Source organism: Marmota monax, unplaced genomic scaffold, assembly GCF_021218885.2.
Source record: "Marmota monax isolate L192 unplaced genomic scaffold, Marmota_monax_Labrador192_F-V1.1 WCK01_AAM20220418_F8-fsc00113, whole genome shotgun sequence".
Lineage (NCBI taxonomy): Eukaryota > Metazoa > Chordata > Mammalia > Rodentia > Sciuridae > Marmota > Marmota monax.
In genome coordinates, this window is record NW_026694479.1 from 1,863,349 (window position 1) to 1,885,388 (window position 22,040).

Consider the following 22,040-nt stretch of genomic DNA (forward strand, 5'->3'; position numbering starts at 1 on the left):
CCACCAGTCCTTGCATAGACTTCTAGAACTGCCCTTCCCCTGTGTACACAGTTTTACCTGAGTCCTATCTGCACCTGGGCTGTCTCCACAGTGGCAACATCCTCTTCACTGAATGGAACATCTTCGATTTCACTAGGCCTAAGGATGGGAGGTGAGCAGTCAATTATTGGAGGAGGTCGATTGTTATGGTTGCTGTTTGCCACTCAATTATTTTGAATGAAAACCAAACAGTGATAACTCCCCAGGAGAACTGATCCCAGCTTACTGTTTCAGAAGCTTTCTTTCTTTTTTTTTTTTTTTTTTTTACATGCTCTAGCATGGTTTTTTTAAAAAAAATTTTTTTTTTTTGAGAGAGAGAGAGAGAGAGAATTTTTTTAAATATTTATTATTTTAGTTCTCAGTGGACACAACATTTTTGTTGGTATGTGGTGCTGAGGATCGAACCCGGGCCGCACGCATGCTAGGCAAGCGCGCTACCGCTTGAGCCACATCCCCAGCCCCAAGCTTTCTTGGCCTCTTCAAGAAGAGTCTGCCTGGGAACTTAGGGAACAGATGTGCTGACATCTCACTTTTCTGAGCCCTACTAGCTACACCATACCCCCCATAAAAATCCCAGGTTTCCAGAAATTCACACAAGCTTCACATGTCAAACAGGCATTTGACATGTGAATTACTCTAACATTCCTACTAAAATAAACTTTTTAGGTCTTATAGAAGGTCAAGTACGTATAAGTACACTAATCTGCTTATCATTTCCGAGGCTGAAGGGATATTTCTGATACATTGGGAATTTTCAGGTACACTATTTCTTTTACCACTGAGAAACAACCCCAGTCTCCTTTTTATGTTTTATTTTGAGACAGGGTCTTACTAAGTCCTTAGGGCCTTGTTAAGTTGCTAGGGTTGGTCTCAAACTTGTAATCCTCCTGCCTCAGCCTCCTGAGCCACAGGGATTACAGGTATGCGCCACCAGGCCTGGCCGGCACACTATTTCTTTACTACTCTGAAGGGTGCACTAATAGTGGCAGCATATTTGCACTTTGGAAAACACAGGCTCTGCTACAGAGGAGACGTGGAGAAGCCAGAAAACACGCCTGCGGGGTCCTTACTGTTTCATGGAGGCTTCGTAGACCCCACTGTCTCCAGCCACAGACTCATCAGACACGGCAGCCGACACACAAGCAGTTTTCTCCCCAGGCAAGTGAATTACTCTTCTTTTTGGTAATGATTTTTCCACATCTAAGGAGGGGAAATTTCTTATTAGAAAATTAGGATTTCTTATTAGGAAAAATCAAATATAAAATACACACGAAGTTTGAGCATGATAAAGCCAACATACAATATCCTTCTGAGAGTCAAGGATGTTACTCTTCAAATCAACAGATGTGGACAAGTCAAAGCACTGTGACTCGTAAGATTTCTGCAATACCAGTTCCTTCAGTTGTTATTTGGAAATGAATATGGTCTTTTGTTTTCCTAAAATATTTTAAGGCAAGGGATGCACATATTCTGACTCTCCAACCTCTTTCTTCAAGCATTCACAATTATAATATGCTTAGGATAAAAAGCTCTGTGCCTCCCTCAAGTATTGGGAGATATTTCTATTTAGAGAGCTTCTGACTACTCAGTGGAAAGAAACGTTTCTACCTCTTTGCTCTCTCCTCTACACATGCCATATTCTCTGTCTCCTATGGTACTATTCTAACAGAAATTAAGGAGAAGACATCTTTGACTTATAGGAATTCCTCACCAGCTAATACCACTAAAAAACTTTTTGTGCTACTGAATCTTCAGCACCAACTACCACTTAACTTTTATCTCTAACTCATATTCATACAGCAGCGTCCTGCAGTGAGCAAGGAACATTCATTTAAAGCTGTGTTCTGTACTGTAATAAGCTGCAAGCCTGCAGAGTTCTTTCATCCTCGAGTGAGCAAGCCAGTGGATCTGTATTGGTATGCATTTCGGCCCCCTTCTGAGTCGTGACTTTACATCTTGTTAAGATGTTTAAGTTTTAAGGCTTCAGATTACAGGATTGATTGCTGCATTTCCCCTTTTATTTCTGGCAGTGGGAATGCTCTTTCCTTGATGATGAAGTGCCTTCTCTCCGCCCACCCCCCTTTGTGAGGGGTGAAGGTGATGACATGATTTATTGATTACCCCCAGGAATAACCACAGCAGCCTGAAATTGACTTTGACAATGACAGAGACTGACTGTGGAAAGACTTCATAGTTATTCCAACTTGGTTTCTGTCATCCAGCAGGGATTGGTGCTGGGGAGCAAAGTTTACATAAAAGGGACTTGACTTCACCTGCATAAAACTCCAGAGCATAGGAAATAATCAGTGTCCCTTTCAAGGAGTCACCCTCCCTCAAGGGAAGAGTAGATGTCCTCTGAATAGACCAAGCACTGATGACCTCAAGAGAATTAGTCTTTACACTTATACATATTCTTTTAGTTGTTTTCAGACATGAAACTGAATGTTATCTGCAAAGGTCCTGGGTGTAGTTTTTTTCAGGGTGACTTTTTTTTTTAATGGTTCTGGGGATCAAAACTAGGGCCTTGCACATGCTGGCAAGCACTCTGCCACTGAGCTATATCCTTACCCTATGGTGACTTTGGGCAGGGGGGTGGGAGTGGGCAGGGGTGGTACCAGGGATTGAACTCAGGGGCACTTGACCACTAAGTCACATCCCCAGGCCTATTTTTGTATTTCATTTACAGGTAGGGTCTCACTAAATTGCTTAGCACCTCACTTTTCTGAGGCTGGCTTTTAATTGCGATCCTCCTGATTCAGCCTCCCAAGCCACTGGGATTACAGGCATGAGCCACTGTACCCGGCCCTATGATGACTTTTTAACAACATTTTTCAACATTTAAAAAATTTAAAAATTATCACAGACACCCATTGCCAGCCACAAGCCCACTGATAGTCACAGTTGCAGACATAAGGGCCAAGAGCAAGACACCAGCCAAGCAGATGCTTCCAGGACTGGTGCCTGGGACCTTGAGATCACTAGGTGGGTAACAATCTTTGGGGAATTTTTCCCAAGCCTTCCTCTTTTCCAGCATTCAACTCCACATACAGGGCCTTCCACTTGATGAGATGATGATAAGTGGTCACTAGAGAATACTCCAAATACATGAAGGACAAAGAAGCTTGAGATGCTCAAGACATGTAAGATCCTGAAAGTCTAAAGCAAGAAGAATGGTACAGAATGCTGGCTCTCTACTCTTTCCCCATTCTTTCTTCCTCCCTTAACTTGCAATGACACGTGGTAGGAACTGGTTTGGTGGGCACTGTTACTTATCACTATCACACAATTATAAGACGTGCTAGGATGTTTTCCACACATCATGGCATTAATCTTCTTCAGTGCTACAAGTATAACCGTATCATCCCGACTTTGCAGACGAGAAACAGACCTGAGAGACAAGGTAACATGCTCACGGAAATAAATTCAAAGTGTGAGTAAAGGCATGGGACAGAACGCAACCCGCCATCCACTGTACACCTTCACAGAGGCAGGGCGAGGCCCATGGTGGCTTTCTGCTTTTGTGGAGCCACTATGTACACATCACGCCTGTGCTTGTTTTCCTTTGTGGCTGATTATTTCTATAATGTTACTTGTCTGATGTTTCTCTAAGAGGAGGCACACAAACCACAAGAATGTTCCACCTCTGCCCAGGCTGCTGGCAGGACACAGCATTTCAATCTAGTCTTTAAACATGTGAACTATCCAATCAATTAGTACTCAGAACTCCCAGGACCATATACATAAATAAAAATGCTTCTCAAAACAGCACGAAAGCAGTTGGTTTAGAGGCCTGTCCTCTTCTGTGTGGTGGGGCACAGCAACTCAGGTCAGTCTGACCAGGATGCCCATAGAGAAGGACCAGAGCTTTGATTTCCCATTTTGCCTCAAGCTGGCTCTAGAACAGATTATCCTTTTTGGATCACACTAGAGATCATGTGCCAACAATGGCACTAACTGTACCTAACATATTAAATATTTCTGTCACATAGAGCAAAACAATCAATAAAATGAGATTCTTCTCGTTGGTCTCTTTGAACACACAGGCAGGAGTCTACTTCTTACAGCCTCTTCCTCGGGCTGCAACTGTCACAGCAGCCAGAAGATGGCAGGGTAATACCATATACTGGAGACTACTTCTTCAAATTAACTTTTGGCAGAAAGGGAGAGTCTGGCATAAAATAAAATTGTATTTATATAGAATTCCCTGAGCAATCTAAACAGTGAACCTTTGTACTAATTAGCTTGTATGCTAATTGACTTGATTTTAATCTGTTTTACGCCAAAATTTAGAAGAAAGCCCTCTTCTTTGCCTTAGTATTTTAGAACTGGCATCTGTTTAGAAGCATAAAGTATGTTTACAAAATAAGGTCTAGCCAGGTACCACACATAGAGGGTCTCTGGACCACAAAACAAGTACTTAATGATTAAATCTATTAAATAGAGAAGACAGTTTGACAAAGAAAATGTCTGGGTATATAAATAAAGGTTCCTTCCTAAATAAAGCTGAAATAAATATTTAGGAGAAAAAAGGGGAGACTATACCATTTGTCTATGTGGAAAAAGTAACCTTCCAACCCAATGCCCTTAAAATCCTTTAGAGGGAATGCATAAAAAACAAAGGTTTCCATTTACCTGTAGTTCCTTCATATAATGGCTCCCCAGCACAGTCATTAAGGTCTTTGTCCTCTAAAAGAGACTGGGATGCTCCTACTGAATCTGAATCGAGCAGTATGGGATTTTCACCAAGGCTAATGTCTTCAAAATGGCTACTCAATTCACAGTCTTCAAAGTCAGCAGTGAACTGATGAAGAGAGGAGTCATGAGAAGACATGGGAAAAGTGCCTTCCAAGACCAAAGGAGAGCCAGGAGGCGACAAGGAAGAAAGGGAGGACCTTGAAGATAGGGATGTCACAGACTTGGGGGCCTCAGTCAGGGTGGGAGTGTGGCCAGCTGCTGCAGCTGCCACCCCACAGAGTCCACTTGGGCCAGGCTGACTGGGGGACTTGGCCACCTCATTTTCATGGATGGTAGTGATAGGTCCGGAAGGAATGTAACCACTCTTCTCTTGGAGAAGGAAGTCCAGTTTATACTGATAATCCACATCTATCTGATCACCCTGACTGCTGAAGTAGAGCTCACTGGAACTGAGGGAGTTGAGAGACCCTCTGCTGGAGGTGTTCAGCGAGCCCCGACTGGATGCCAAGGAACCCAGGCTGCTCCCAGATGACATGGACAACGTGCTGGCAGAGAGGCTAAAAGAAGAAAAGCACACTGTAAAATCTGTCACTATGTGGAAAAACCAATCATAACCCCTACTGGTGACTTCAGATCCCAAACTGGAAGGAAACAGGTGGTGCCAAAGAATGGAATATATGACCAGGGCCAAGGGATATGCCATCATAGCATTTCCCTGATTATTCACTAATAATTTCTAACTTGCTCTCCAAATACTCTTTAAGCAACAATTCTATCTTAGAAAAAATTATCCTCATTTTATAAAAGTTAAAAAATATGCCAAAGAGTTTCTTGGAATTCTCCTTGCATAGCTATACAGAAGCAATCCTATAATTAAAATATAAGGGGGGTGCAGGGATGACCAGGACAAAGTATTAATATGGCTATGTTGTTAGGTTTTTTAAACCTTATTTTTAGAGAAAAAAAGGCAAGCTTATAAAACTTGAGTGCTTACACATAAGGTCTCTGGGCTAGGCTTGGTGGCACACTCCTGTAATCCCAATGGTTTTGGGAGACTGAGGCAGGAGGATCACAAGTTTGAAGCAAGCCCCAGCAACACAGTGAGGTCCTACACAATGTAGTAAGACCATTTCACAAAATAAAAAATAAAAAGGGCTAGTGATGATGCTTAGTGGTTTAAAAAAAAAGCAAGCCCCTGGGTTCATTTGCCTTTCCCATTTTCTGTGGGTGAATATAAAAGTGAGTATTTTTCTAACCAATATAAGAAAATCTATGGCAATTTTAAGGTAAATCTCTCCTACCCTCATTTTTTAAAAGATGAGATAATAGGAGAAATGTTCCATTTTCCGAAGTTTTCATTGAGGGCTAAAATCTTCTTCCTACAACATATTTCAAATGTATGCCAAATATGACCTTGGGAGTCATGAAAAAAAAATCTATAACTTTAAATTTGGTCACTCACACATTAATTTTACTCATGTACCTACTTACTTTTAAATAGCTTAAAATAAAGTATAAACTAACCAAAGATGAACCAGAATGTGTCTGAAAGATAGGGAAAAAATTTCCCTTTGAGGATCTAATGGGCTTACCTTTTAAGTTGTGAATGCAAGTAAGTAGTTAATTTAGTAGTTTCTTCAAGTTTCTGTAGCAGTTCTTTTCTTCTCTCTTCCAATTTCAATCTAGAAAAAAATTATAAAAATTAATTGATCTTCAAATGATTATGATGAATGTGAAAAAAAAAACAAAGTTTCTTATTACACAAATATTACCTATCAAGAGGGGGAAATCTGAATGAACTTGACAGAGAAAAAAAAGGATGCTGTGCACAGCCACACTAGATGATGGGGGACATTTTTTTCTTTTCTTTGTACTGGGGATTGAACCTAGGGTGCTTAACCACTGAGCACATCCCCAGGCCTTTTTAATTTTTATTTTGAGATACTGTCTTGCTAAATTGCTTACAGCCTTGCTAAGTTGCTGAGGACAGGGGAGATTTATGCCCAATTGCCAATGCTACTGAGAAAAAAGTGTAAAATTTTCTTAAGTGGGTAAATAATATAGCCCTATGAGTTGGGGAAGAACAGTGAGGAGGAAAATAATTATATATACACATATACATAGATATGCTACAAAATCCTTACACAAGTCTATAATTTGGCTTCACATTACTAACACATTTGTCAGTAAAAATAATAGAGAATTATAAAAAGCCATCCTAAATACTGATTTTAGCAAGGATTGTTCCAAAATTATATTTGATGATGAAAATTCTAGTCTTAATTTGATGAGAATTGTTTAACAATTAAGAAAGAAATTAGTCTCTTTTGCTGTGTGGACTAATTTGGGCTGCTTAAAAGCAAGAAGACCTCAAAGTGACTTCCTTTCCTAGTGACATCATATCTCATCATCTGTACCATATTATCACAAAATATTGTTCACATCCAACTGCAAAAGTATTTTTTTTAATTAGAATATTACAGAATTGTATCTTGAAAAATAACTCACTTTTTAAAGACATATTAAGTACCCTGGGTCTTATGCAACTGAGAACTGCACAAGTAAAGTCTGTGTTATCTGAGGGTTTTTAGATATCGTCTTAGAAATAAACCAGTTCAGTGCAGACAAGTGAGCTACAAAATGAGAATCAGAAAAACACACACTGTGGTTCCCAGCCTGGATTTGCTGCTTACTAGGGTTGGATCCTTTGGCTAGTCATTGAATCAAGGGTCTCACCTTTCTCATCTGTAAAATGGTGATTATAATCCTCCTGTGTCTACCTGATAAGGCAGTTAAAGGGATCAAATGTAGTAATGTATGTCAAAGTGTTCTACAGATGATAAAAACAAATCAGACTTGTTCAAAGCCTCAGCATGCCCTGCAAGGTGGTGATATAAAAATTAGCTATTTTTGTTTGGAGAAAAAGAAAATTTCCCTCATTTCCAGCCTCTTTGAAATATTATGTATGTCTTGGATAGTAAGAAAATATATTCATATTTTATTTATAGGTATCTATCCCTTTGATGTGCCAATAACACAATTTCATTACATGTTAAAATAAAAAAGTAATTCTTGCCATTTTATTTAATACTTCAAGGCGTGATAAATTCTTAATTCACAGCTTTCATAAGTTCATTTTAAAAAATAAGATAGTCTTTATTTTTTTAATCTCACAAATATAAATAATAGCTCAACAAGGAAAAAAAATTAACACCAAGAAGATTAACTGAATTAGAAGGTACACAAAGATCTGGAGAAAGCCCCAAACATTTCTAAACTCCATGTCTTCAGAAGTAAGAGAAACTTTGAAGTTTTAAAACTATTACTTTTATCAAAATGAGGCTTTTCCTATTTTAAGGAACACGTCAGCATCACATTAGAATTTAATCCTGAAATGTCTGATTCATCCTAAAGTTTAAAATACAAAGCTTTTTCTTTCCTATTCACCAGAGATGGCCCGTCCTCTGCCCTCTTCTAGGTCATATCTAGGAACTGCTCTCCTAGGTCTTTTAGTTTGACTCTGAATTACTGATACACACCTTCTGTGTTCATATTTGAATGTTCCCTAATATAATACTAACTTCCTAAAAGGCAGACAGAGCTCTTTCTCTCTTTCCTACCTAGGCTCTTTACTGGCATTAGCATAATGAAGGCACTGACAAGAGTCAGAGAAACCTTCTAGTGGGGCAGCTGTCTCTGCCTCTGATATAAATACCAAAAGACTCTCCTGATGGCAGCCAGAAGTCTTCCTCAGATTTCAGGTGTCTTTCATAGGAGATGACTTCCTTAACTTCCTCTGAATAGCTGGCAACTGCCTTCTAAAGAGAATATCCATGTCCCCAAATTTTTCTCCAAATCTGCCTTTTCCTACGTGAGAAAGGGTCTTTTTACCCTGGCCCCTAAGAGATTTTCCCCTTGGCCCTGCAGTTCCACACTCTCCTTTCCACTGACCTTTGCAAAGTACAGGGTCTTCACACCCTCCTTCTGTCTTAGTGCCTTGAGACAGAGACTCCACCAGGTCTCTCCTAAACTCAGAACTTTCCACGTAGGGAACATTTCATTTCCACAGAAAAAAAAGCAGTTCCTTTTCCATTGAAAATAAGTGGTACCCATGCCCTTTACTTGCTTTAAAAATTTTTCAGAAGCATTGATAAAAACATTCAAATAATTAGGAAATGATTAAGACATCTTGGCAATTATAAGGCGAAGCCCCCAAAATTTGTGAGAAAATAAGGAGCAATGTTAGGACTTTTCTTATTAACTATAGAAAATCAGAGTTTAAATAATGTCAATAACTGTATTGTGAAAATAGAAAGCCATGTACAGAAAGACCTCGTTCTTTCTTTTGAAAGCAACTTCTCAAAAGAGCAGCTCTCACTTTTCCTAATGAAATTACCACCACTAGGTGGAGAGCTCAGTCACTGTTGAAAGATTGAGTAGGTGACACTGCTGTAGAGTAGGGGCAAGAACAGGCCATAGGAAACCCTAAGGTCACAATGTCTGAAAATTCATGTGAGTTTAGCTCCTTCATAGTCTACAACCCATTAATGACTCAGAATCTTGCCTGAGGTCACTGCTGAAATAATGAAGGACCCACAACATAAATAGAAAATAGGAAAATTTGGGTCATTGCAGCAAGTAGCTTTCATTGGTAGTTGTGAAGGTACCAAGAAGAAATTCAGTGATTTAGTACTGGAGGAGCATAATTTGTTCTATGATGAAACTAAATTTTACAGAGTAAAATAGAATTTTATTTCCCATTAGTATCTGAAGAAATACACTGCTTGCAAAGGTATTCTTTTGCCTTATTAGGTCCCAGTTTTCGGTTCAACAGCGGCAAAAAGCAGAGAAGAAATAAATACATGTGGTAGGAAGAAGCAAATAAAAAAAAGGGTAAAGTATAAGAAAAAGTGGCAGAGTATGAAGGAATAAAGTAAAACAATGAACAAGAAGAAGAAGACCCAAGACCCCTACTATACTGTGTCTATTTGAGAAATAAAGGACTCAGAGCTCACTGCAACATCCTGTTTTTTGGTACATGTGCAACACTGAGCCTTGAACAACCAACAGTGGCTGTGAGAAAATTTTAAGTTGATCAAATAAGCAAGAAAGAGTCCCTCAACCTTTTACTGAAACATAATTATGGTATTTGCCTTTGGCCACAGACACTAGAAAGGAAATTAGTATTCACTTATTTGGAATACTGAACTACTTGACTTACAAATGACTCAAAAAGTCAACATATTACCAATGTGAAATGTATCCATTTTCTTTCCCGCTAACAAGCAAACATGGGAGACAAGTCTATGTAGGTATCATAGATTGGTAGGACTATACATACTGCTTATGCCCCATTAGACAAAAGCCCAAGGCTGGATAAGACTAAATAGATTATTATTTTATAGAAGTATTTTATACATTCTCCACTTGATGAATTCTAATTCTAGCCATTGCTGCTACTGGAATTTGGATAGTCATTATGTGTGTGCAAACACAAGTATGAAAGTAAAAGTTTTGGTACCAAGGGAAAAAACATATCTTCAATGTTACTTCACTAACCATTTTTGTCTCTCCCTAATAAAAAAGACAAGCCAGATACCACACCTGTAAATACTGATTAAAACAAATAAGCACATGTGTTTCTCTTCCTTTTAGTACAAACCTGTAGAACCTTCCCAGATTCATCTACTACAAACAGCCAGGATGGACACTGCACATTAGCCCTGTAAGATTCAGCTCTCCATGTCCCTAAGTTCCATATTCAGATTCAACCAATAGCTGACCAAAAGTATTCAGAGGGGGGAAAAAAAACCTGCATTTGTACTAAACAGGTACAGATTATTTTTGTCTATTTTATTCCTAAAACAATATGGTATAACAACTATTTACATAGCGTTTGTGTTGTATTACGTACTATAAGTAACCTAGAAATGATTCAAAGTATATGGGCAGATGTGCATAGATGATAAGCAAATACTATACCATTTTCTATGAGGGACTTGAGTAAGCACACATTTTGGCATGGGGGAAGGACACCTGAAACTAATCCTCCATGGATAGGGAGGAATGATTGTAGACAACATTTATTAAGTATTGCATAATACACCAAATATCACTGGTGCTTTCACAAGGACCACACAAAAGCTACTAATTTCATTGTATTTACTGAAGACTATTAAACTTTTATATTGGAAATTTAAGGTATACTAATATATAGACAAGGGTAATTCAGTAAAAACAATTTAATTCAGCCTTGCCTTCTCATCATTACTCTTTGTTTCTGTTGGTCTTTGTCAGATTGATCCTAATCTAGCCAGCCTTCCTCAATACCTACCTTAGACTGATCTCACTGTCAGTCAGCCCCACAAGATACAAGTCAGAGCAAGCAAGGAAGAAAAGAAGGGAAATGGGGGCAATAAGGAGAATTATTTAAGTGAGTAAAAGAATACAGTCTGCATTAGTTTTTCCTCTTGATACTTGTCCATGAACCCTAAAGCTAAAATGCTATAGCCACATATTACCTTGATCAACATTTTAATCCACAAAAGTCAAATCTCCTGAACAGTTAAACTTGGACTGGCAGAGGAAGAAGGAGGGAGGAGGAGGAGACAGAGGACGGGGGGGGGGGGGGAGAAGAAGAGCTGCTGCTGCCACCAGGTGCAGTGGTGCATATCTGTAATCCCAGCAACTCAGGAGGCTGAGGCAGGAGGATCACAAGTTCGGGGACAGCCTGGGCAACTTAGCGAGACCTTGTCTCAAAATACAAAATAAAAAGGGCTGGATATGTAGCTGAGTGGTAGAGTACCATGGGTTCAATTCCCAGTATGGATGTGGAGAAAAAGAAAAGAAATTGGATTATGGCTGTGTATTTTAAACTTATATGCAGATAACTTGAGATAATACCAATGTGAATGTCATTCCTGTCATTGTGAGGCACTGCTCCTTACTTGGTGGCCTAAAGGATGCATATACAGTGGTTTTGAAAGGTTACACAGTCTATTCTGAAACAGGGGTCCCACCACAGCAGCCAGCAAGGCCAGACATAGGGCTCTGACACAGATGTGTTCATATCAAACTGATACACATAGGTTCTCTCACTTACTACTATTAATAGAACTGAGTTTTTAGATTAAATAATCAACTCACACTTTCCCATAGAAATATTAGAAAACTTCTTAGAATATTTTCCTTTATATTTCAGCTGTTTCAGAGGAGGGTTTCAACTTACAAGCAAAATCCAAGCAACATTTTGTAAACTATTAGGATACCAAAGGGAGTAAATTGTCTCTTCTTTTCCTTGTGAAATTAAAGGCAATAAAATTTTGCATTCTTACAAGTAATAAAACCTAGAATAGGAAGCTTCAGTCACTGTAACAATCTAGATCATCTTTCTTATCAGAGTGCAATAGTTTACAGCTACCATTATCAGACTCAGTCAGTGATGGACTATATTCATGGTTTTATGTCAACATTCCTTAGTTATTCAACATCAGTCACAGGCATTTTCAGTCCTAACAGATGTAGAGTAATGGATGCTGAGGGGCATTAGGTTGGTGTGCTTTATCGCTCTACAGAAAGAAAGTTCTATTGTACCATTCTCTGTCCAATAAGAACAGATAAAACTGAGATTTCCAAACCCAGGGAAAATGTCATCAGTTAAGATTCAGCCACGTTGTAGTTGCTCTCTTCTCAGTAGGAAAACACACCTCTCAGCCAGAGCCCGGCTCGGTGCACCCCGCACGGACAGCAGCTCTTCCTCTAGTCTCTGCCTTTCAGCTTCCAGATGTTCCAATTCATCTTGTGTGCGTTTTTGCGGAGTGACGAACTGCAGTTCCTTCAAAAGTTCTTCTTTTTCATTAATCAGCATCAACTTCTCCTTCTCAATATCTAGCATCCCTGGCCAAGCCTCACTGTCCAACTTTGACAGTTCAATTTTTAAGTTGGCCATACTAAAATAAAGAGAAGAAACATGCACATGTTTAGGACTCCTGAGAAAGGCAAACACAACCAGCTAAGTCTGGGGTGGAACTGCCATCCAGACCTTCCCAACTGGAGCTTACCAGAAAGCAGGCAGCAGTTCTGTACTCCAGGCTTAGGCCTGACTTCACACTCAGCTGTCCTCTGCTTCATCCCCCATCTTTATAATGTGAGTGAGCACATCTCCCTATCTGACAACAGCATGAAAGACAAGTACACAGACACTTCAAAAGGAAAGTACTCTGGGGGCCAAGGGCAGGCTGCCCTGATATTTGTGTGTGTGTGTGGTGTGACAGGAGAGGAACCTGGAGGCTTCTCTTTAAAAACAAAACAAAACTGAGGTTGGCACTGCAATGATGCCCCAAATGCCATTTTTGTAGACTTTTGCTCCTCTGGGTAGCAATACTGTCTATAGCATCTTTTCCAGTAAAATGGTAATCTCCAGAACAGGTTGGCGAAGACTAGGGTATAAGGAGGTCAGGGAAAGTGTGGAGAAAAGAGAACAGTAGTTTGGCCGACTCATTTTAGAACAAAGTCAGTTCCATCAAGTCTCCCCCCAAGGTTAAGGGAGTAGGCCCACATTCTCCTTAAGCTTCCTGCTGTGAAGTCTCCTCTCCGTAGGGCTCTGACTGGTGTATGTACCACTTATTGAGCAAGCACTGCACCAGCACCTTATATCCACTACTGCATTGGATTTAAGTTCCTCTGTACATTTATTTGGCTGTTCAGGAGTACACAGTGGACCGTCACCAGCACAGGAAGCTGGTGTGGCACCACTGGAGTGTCAAAAGGTGCTGAAGTGAGGGAAACAGGAATGCGGGGAGAGAACAAAAAGCACCAAAAACAAACTGAGTAATTTCAAAGTTCACTGTGCCCAGAGCTCCCCAATTAATGATGAAGTTAACAATTCATTTTCAATATGAATGTCTTGACAACCTGAATTGAATATTTGCTCTGCAGCACTGTGAAGACAATCAGGACTTTTTACAAGATGAATAGCAACATGGCTCTTCTGCCCCCAAAGCCTAAGATCCAGGTAAACTATGAATACAACTGAGGTTTGCACAAGGAATCTGTGACTATTAAAAAAAAAAAAAAGGTTGGATGATTGCTTCAGACATTCACACCAGAATATGGAAAACAGAAAAGGGAGATTTTTTCCTTTTTCAATGCAAAAAATTGTAAAAGGAATGAAAAAAAAAATAACAAAAAAACATAATCAAGAACAAAGATGAAAATAAATCCACATCTTTGTGCCATAAGTTTCTTGTTTTAGTTAGAAATAAAATTGCATTCTGAGACTGCCACTGCAGAAGTAGTGTACTTCTGATTTCACCCACCGTCTGCACTTATGATAGATGTACCATCAGCTATTCTTCAGCTTTAATCACAAAACCATAAACTGTCTCAACGTACTAGAAAATTAACCATCAAAATGCTAAATAAGCATGATGTTATTAGCTTCATTAAGCACATAAAACAAAGGCTGCAGGAGAAAAACAGGTTTCAGAGAAAAAATAACCCATCTCTTTACTTATTCAGAATTGAGGAGGAAAATGCATTTTCAACATATGCATAAACGCTTGAGAGATACATTCTCATCAACACCACTAGTAACTTTAAAACAAACCCCCAAATAGTACAGCAATGCAACCAAATGGTAAAGAACCAATGTCTTAAGGTTTGGTGTGACTGAATTAACCAATTGAGCTGGGAGCAACAATGTGAGGGAGTAAAGAAAGGTTCCTATTTATAACGTGATCAGACATTAGGGAGATCTCCCATTTTATTTTAGAAAGTATGTACCAAATCTGGGGAATGGAATATGAAGAAGACTTCCAGGAGCACCTAGGAAGAGAAGTGCTGTGTAAGCTCCAGATGGAATTAACTATTAGCAGTCACAGTAAAAAAAAATAGCCCAAGCTGATCCAAAGGAAGCAGAGTCAAGCCTGTAAGAACCCACGGGGAGATAAGGACTTGTTCTCCAAGATTAGTTTTGAGTTATAGCCATTCTCCTTCAGAAAACCAGACACACTTTCTGGGCTTTGTTCACATCAGAACCAAAGAGTTCTGCTGGCTAAAGGGCTGACCTACACACAGCAAGAGGATCATGGCAGCATCCACCATAGGCCCCAACTGCAAATCAGCTTTTCCGAATGCTTACTGATGCCAAGGCCCTAGTCTAGACCCTGAGAAGGAGGTAATAAAGTATAACATTTTTTCTTACCTTCAAGACATTTAAACTTTACTGAGGAAAATTTAAAGGCATTAACGTTAGCTAAGTAAACTGCTATTCAGAAGGACTTGGTGATTTGCTCAAGCTCCCATGGTTAATAATTGGAGAATGAAGCTTAGGTTTCTTTTCAGGAAACTGACAAACCAAGTGATATCAGAAACACAGGTTACAGGCAGTAAACTAAATGTTGCACTTATTTTACCTATTTAAATCCAGATAACCTGTAAGAACTATGGTTAATTACTTTAAAATTTTCATCATCATCAGTAATTGTGGGCATACTTCAATATCAGATGGGTTTTCCTCATGGTAGGAAACCATGATACCCTAGCAGGTTCTCAGTGGAGTTTTTCATGCTCATGGAAGGAACATGATGAATTACTTTGTCTCCTGCATGGTAACAATGCAGCTTTTCCCAATGTCTCCTAAATAATAAGCCAATAGCATTTTTAAGCTCTTAAAAGGAAAATATGAAATCAACTCAGTATGATCTCCCTCCAAACAAATAAGGTATGCTATATTTTTTAAACATTTGACTCTCTACTAGATAAGGACAGTGAGGTCTCCTCTGCATCTCACCCCAGAAGAGTCACAAAAGTAAGAAAAAGAAAGCACAGGAGTTATTAAGAGTTTATAAGGTAGAGGAGAGAAATAAGAGTATCTCCTCCTTCTCTCTGACATAAATCAGCTGGAACAAACACCTCAGCACCTTCAATGACATTAGCAGTAAGGTTTCCCTTCAAAGCAGAGGACCATGCTCAAAGGTGTCCACCTCAGATCTCCTCAGCATCTGTCAAATATTGTGCCTAAGCCACTGTATCATGTTTCCAACCCAGGAGCCAAACTTTCACTTTCAATCCAAAGTCTTAAAGAAGTTCAAAGCTTCTTTTTCCAGAAGAGAAGGGGACAATTTTACTCCCACACTTTTCATTAATTCTCCTTATTCTTCACCTATGAGGGAAGGGGGAAAGGGAGGAGAGAGAGGAGAGGGAAAGCAACCCTTAAGACGCTAATAACTAAGGATATAACCCTGGCAAGAGTATGTGGGGAGTACCCAGCAGATGTCACCATAGGAGTAAAGATTAAAGGTTAATTCTGGAAAAGAAAATGATGTTTGGGCCCATCAACCATAAAAAAAATTTGCTCCCCGTCCTTACCTTCTTTTGGCTTCTTCATACTGTAGGCTTAGCCTGACCTTTTCAGCTAAATTCGATCTACTTCTCACTCCAATCTAGTAAAACAAAAAGAAAAAAGTCAATTAACTCTGCTAATGAATGAAGAAAACTGCTTTTGTTCTTAGGAAGTACAAATAATTGAAAAGCTCCAGAAAATGGTACCAAAATGGGAAAGCACCAGTTTAAAAAGGTACTTACTTTATATTCTCAGTAGGGGCAAACATTTCTTTCAATTCAAGCCTGTTTGTTTTTCAAAGACTTTCACATTCACTTTCTCCACACATTAAATTCAAGACAAAAATGTCAGGTAAATGTGTCTGGTATCTTAAGAGTTTATGAAAGTATATGAGTCAATAAAATTTATGAACTGGAACTGATTTCTTTTCCTTTATGAGCCAAAATTTCCATCATTTAGCTTTCAACTATAAAAAATACAAACTAAATAACCTCAAAAATTAATTTTTAAACGGGTTAAGTCCTGCTGTTGATATCTACTTATTTAACTTTCATAGCACATACTTTAAAGAAGTATAAGGGAATACAAAAATAACTGGCAATTTATAGAAAAGTAAATACCTATTAATGGCATTCTAAAAGTGAAAATGCAAAGTAGTTAATAATATAATAATATTCAAGCCACATTAAACATTTCCAAAGTCAGCTATAAATCATATATTAAATACTTTAAGGTAATCAACTTCCAATTTATAAAAACAAGTTTTCAAGGTATATAGTTCTATTTTTCATTGACCTTAATGTTCATTTGAAATGACCTAAATTTTCAAGTCTCCAAATTTACTAGGAAAAAGTTCAATTTTCATGTATCTCTAGGCTTTCAACAGTGTCACTAAAGAAATATAGTCTGAAAAAGTTTGAACAAAGCTACTCATATGAGCAAATCTTGATATGCTTGACACCTTGAGAGAAAAGACAGCAATTTTTAAAACCAATCTTAGAAGAATGAAATGCTGAATGTACTCAGTTGGAATGTAAACCACATGTCTAGCTCCTGCTCCAATTCACCATCTATACTTGTTATTAAGGTCCATCAAGAATGATACTGGGACAACCAACGACACGGATAACTTACATCTCCAGAAATGCTTGTTTGTGACCCGGCATCAAGGGTCTGTCTGGAGAGAGATAAATGAGAATTCATAGGACTTGATCTCAAATCTGGCTCAGATCTGCCAATGTTCTGATCCAAATGAAACCGCTCCTGCAGCTTAGCAAGACTCTGTCCAAGAAACACAAAGTATTTCATAAAGCTTAACATGTAAGAAGGCAACCCTTTCTTACCAGGTAAAATTAAATGGAGAGAGCTAATGTCAGTGGAAAGAAAAAAAATTACTTTATTTTCGGTCCTTTAACCGCTTTTTATTATTTTAAAAATAAGATTAAAATATAATTTTGTGTACACACACACACACACACACACACACACACACACCACTTTGGAAATATGTGAACAGATACCAAACAGATTGTCTTACTTTTCCTATGACAGCATTTTCCTGTGAATAATAGTATCTCTACATCTAACAAATGCATTTCTATGCTTAAACTTTATTTAGAAGTCTTAATTTCAATAGGAACTTGCTATCATTTGGATATGGTTTCAGTGTGCCCCGCAAAAGCTCATATACTAGAAGCTTGGGCCTCAGTGGGACAATGTTCAGAAGCAGAGAAACCTTTAAGAGGTGGGGCCAGTGCAAAGTATTTAGTCACTGGGAGTATCATCTATTTATTTAAATGTTTGTTGTTGTTGTTTTTTAGTTGTAGTTGGACATAATACCTTTATTTTATGTGATACTGAGAATCAAACCCAGCACCTTGCATTTGGCTAGGCAAGTGCTCTATTGCTAAGCCACAACCCCAGCCCCATCATAAGAGATTAATATAGTTCTTGAGGTACCCTTGTTAGTCCCCAAAAGGATGGATTGTAAAAGGATAATGTCTGCTCCCTGAATCTGATTCCTGATCTTGTCAGATGATCTCTTCTTCCTGACATGAGGTCCTCCTGCAATGAGGCCTTTACCTGATGGGGCCATATAATCTTGGATTTTCAGCTCGAAACTGTGAGCTAAATAAGTCTTTTTTCCTTATAAAGTACCCAGTTGCTTACAGCAATAGTAAACAAACTTATACAGAATCACTCACTCTAAGTAACAGAAATCATGGAAACAAAATATTTACAATACAATCTTTCATTTTAGATATATTAAGATAACTTCTGTCTTAGAAGACTTCTACAATTATGTCATTTTACATCTGGAAAGGACTCAAGAGATTATTCAGCTTACATTAATGTTAGAAATTAGAAAACTGAGGCCTCAAAGTTGCTAAGGAGTGGCCCAGCCCTAAGCTGAGTCCATCTATGTGTCCACTCATGACACTGTCCATGGTGGTAAAGGTTGGTTTACTAAAGTGAATAACCAAAAGTGAATGTGCCTGCTATTGGTGCTCATTCAGTTCTAACATACTGGGTTTACTTTAGAGGGAGGATATATACAAGTAAAAGTACTAAAAAGAAAAATATTATTTAATCTGCTTTTCTAAAAACCTACAGCAATACTAATAAAAATGGTTAAAACCACTATTATCAACTTTAAGAGCCAGCATTTAATCCTGATATAAAAATTTTCATAAGGACAGAAATATTGGAGATCTGGTTCTTAACTTTTTCAATTTGCTTTCCAAGGGATATTTATATAAAACATATATTTAAGAGGAATAGAACTTACATGGACCCATCAAATAATACATTAGAGAAAAGAACAAAGAAACTGTCCATCTTGGGCAAATCTTTCCTATTTTTCCATCTGTAAACTGAAAACATTAGTGTTTTTCAATCTTATCTGTAATAACAATACACTCAATCAACATAGTCACAATCACTAGGGTGTGACTAATGTTTTTTAGTCAAAACAAAAGATAATAGAAAATAAAGTCAGAGTACATCACCAGTACTAAGAGCAGGCATATTTCTGTGAAATTTGTCTTAAGTGTGAACATGTCTGTAGCGATAGGTACACTCCCTTGTATGTCATTAGGTTTTGATGTAAAACATATTTCTTACTGTACTCACAGAATTTGAAAGTCACAGAAGATATCTAATATCCTTTTCAGCTCTATTGTTGATCTCTGTATCTACTAATGAATTATTTTATATTCTTTAGCAATTGAAAGAATTTAATTCTTTTATTTAATCTGGTCTATGAATCCAAAGTTGACAGAAAAAAAATTCAAAGATGACCTAAAATTGTTCAGTTATAAGGTTCCAATGTAAATTTCTTCAAGCTCCATTAACTTCTTTTTAAAAAAGGAACCACGGTACATATTTCCAAAGCTACTGATTTAATCAGTAGCATAATTATGGAACAAAAACAAAATATAAACAAGTCAAGTCTTGTATATTATATGTGTTTTGAAATCACATATTCTGGGCAATACTGCTCAGAACTCCAGTCCTGCTACTTACCAGTTATATGACTTTAAATAACTTATTTCATTTTTCTGTGCTCCAATTTCCTTGTCTATAAGCTGAGGATAATAATATCTTCAGGAGTTGTTGTAAAGATTAAGTGAATTATTTACACGCAAGGCAATTAGAAGGGTATACAGGATATATATATATATATATATATATATATATATATATATATATATATATATATATAAAATATACAGTATTTTTAAGTATTTGTCATTATCACCATTATCTTTTTTATTAGATCTCTTGCAAGTTATTTCAAAATTCCTGAAATGCAAAATCATAGGGATCCAAGAATATTTATATATATTCCACTAACACTTTAAAAACCAAAATGATGTAGACTGTAGTATTTAAATAGAGAGGCTCTGTAAAGAATGCAAGTACCACCACTGACTCTTAACATTTTTCGAAAGACACAGACTAAATTCTTTCTTGGCTAGGTGAAGAACTCCAAAAGTTCTTAGTGTTTGTGATAATTATGGGATGGAGGGAAAAGAAGAGGAGGAAGAGAGAAATCCTTAGAGAAAAACTTGACCATACCTAGTAAGCACTTAGAATATTGATCACTGAATGACTGTTTTCTTTTTTCTACACAATGAGTTTTCAACTATACAGAAACAACAAGAGGATTTTCTACTAATAGCAGCTTTCCTAGGGTAACTATATTGGTATCCCCTAGATGGGACAATATCCCCCACCAAATCCTGGGTTGAAAAGAAGTTATTCTAAGCTACTCACACAGCCCCACCTCAAAAGGCATGACAGGTGACATACCCTATGTATCCCGACTAAGGATCATTGGTTCAGAGAATTTTGCTCATTTGGGTCTCACATGAAATTTTGTTTCAGGGTGCTAATTTTCTTAAATGAGCTCTGGGTTCCACTACCCACTGTCTCAAAGGATATTCAGGACCTGACTTCAATTAAGCATATAAGTAGTTTAGAAACAACCTGTTTTCCTCCACAGCAACTAGGCTGCCTCAGATCTGCAAAACCTCCCACAGGGCCCCCATTCAGTACAAATGGGATGGAGGTGATGGATGGTCATCCAGACTCTGCCTTGCTGAATTACTCAGAAGGTACAGATTGACTTAAATTGGTATAACATACCTGCATCAGATCTTGTTTTTCTTTTTCTCCTGAGCTAATTGCCTTTCTGATAGATTTCAGTTCAGTTAGAATGGCTTTGGCTTCACTAAGTTCATACCCACTTTGGCCTCCAGACATTTTTTTATCGATTCTGTTAAAAGGGAGGGGGAAAAGGAATACAAAGAAAAGAAAAAATTCAAATGACATGGTACATGTTAAATGAACAGTAGGAGCCAGTTTTGGATGATCTTGGTTGGCTAGCAATTTTACTTCAGGACTCTGATACAATAGAACCATCTTTTCAAGTTGATTGTGTCTCTTCCATTCCTTTTAATCGTGTTCAATTAAGATTTCTCCCATCCCCCACCTCATATCTAGTCCATTTCTAAGTATTTGGGGGCTCAAACAATGCATGTGTTTTTATTTGCAGTCTGTTTGGATGATCCAACTGCTAGCTAAACCCTATCCTCATCAAACACTGATCCTGATCTCCACCCTGAGGGTAAAGGACAGAGGTATGCGTCACAGCAGAAGAAAGAAACACCAATAAATAGCCACCTAAATTACATACCATAATATCTATATGAAACCTAGCACAGTGTCAGCAGTGTGGAAGGCCTTTAATAAATACTTATTTATACTAGTGAGTATCCTACAATATTTGGATTTACATAAAAAGTATCTATTCTATTTTTACCAAAAACTGTTTGCTTTGCTGAATGAATTCAAATTTAGGAATAAGACAGAAGGGTAGATATGTTCATTTGTCAACTCATATTGAATAAACAGCTCTTTAATGAGCTAATTTGTTATGCCTGCAGATCTGCTTACCACCAAGTGTCTTACAGCCTACATGATCATCATCCTGGGCTAGAGGATTTCATGTAACCTAATTTTTTTGTGTTTGAAGGGCACAACCAAAGTACCCAGTTCTCATCAAGAATAGTTGAACATTCTCTTTATGACCATCCTTCTGGTTCTGCCCCAGCTACAATGCCGTCCTGGATTTGTTAAAAATACAACTTGAGTTTTATTTGTGGGTCTATGCCTTTACCCCATCAGCCATCAGGTCTACTATACATGTTCTCAAAAACATGCTCTTGGATTTACTCATGGACTCTCCAGAAAAACAGCACCTACTAAATCAGAGAAAATGGATTCTGGGCTCATTTGGTTTAGAATATTTCATCATTAATATGTACTTTCAATGTGAACGGTATAATCTGAAAAAAAAAAAAACCTCATCTTAATTACTCTGCCAAACAAAGTTTATTCAAACAAAAGCAGTTTATAGATAGCATATTTCTCTAACTCCTATTTTAGTAAATATTTT

General features: G+C 37.9%; 1 protein-coding gene across 3 annotated transcripts in view; it reads right to left on the reverse strand.

Moving 5' to 3' along the window:
- The window catches only part of Wwc2 (WW and C2 domain containing 2), a 213,503-nt gene that overhangs the window by 60,505 nt on the left and 130,958 nt on the right, over window positions 1-22,040 (reverse strand). For all 3 annotated transcript variants that reach the window (XM_046419052.2, XM_058571191.1, XM_058571192.1), the window contains 8 exons: window positions 20,729-20,858; window positions 17,213-17,359; window positions 16,105-16,178; window positions 12,441-12,683; window positions 6,327-6,416; window positions 4,672-5,291; window positions 1,110-1,239; window positions 58-138 (listed from right to left, as the gene is read on the reverse strand). In XM_046419052.2, coding sequence (XP_046275008.1) covers window positions 58-138; window positions 1,110-1,239; window positions 4,672-5,291; window positions 6,327-6,416; window positions 12,441-12,683; window positions 16,105-16,178; window positions 17,213-17,359; window positions 20,729-20,858 — 1,515 coding nt within the window. The remainder of the gene's footprint in view (window positions 1-57; window positions 139-1,109; window positions 1,240-4,671; window positions 5,292-6,326; window positions 6,417-12,440; window positions 12,684-16,104; window positions 16,179-17,212; window positions 17,360-20,728; window positions 20,859-22,040) is intronic.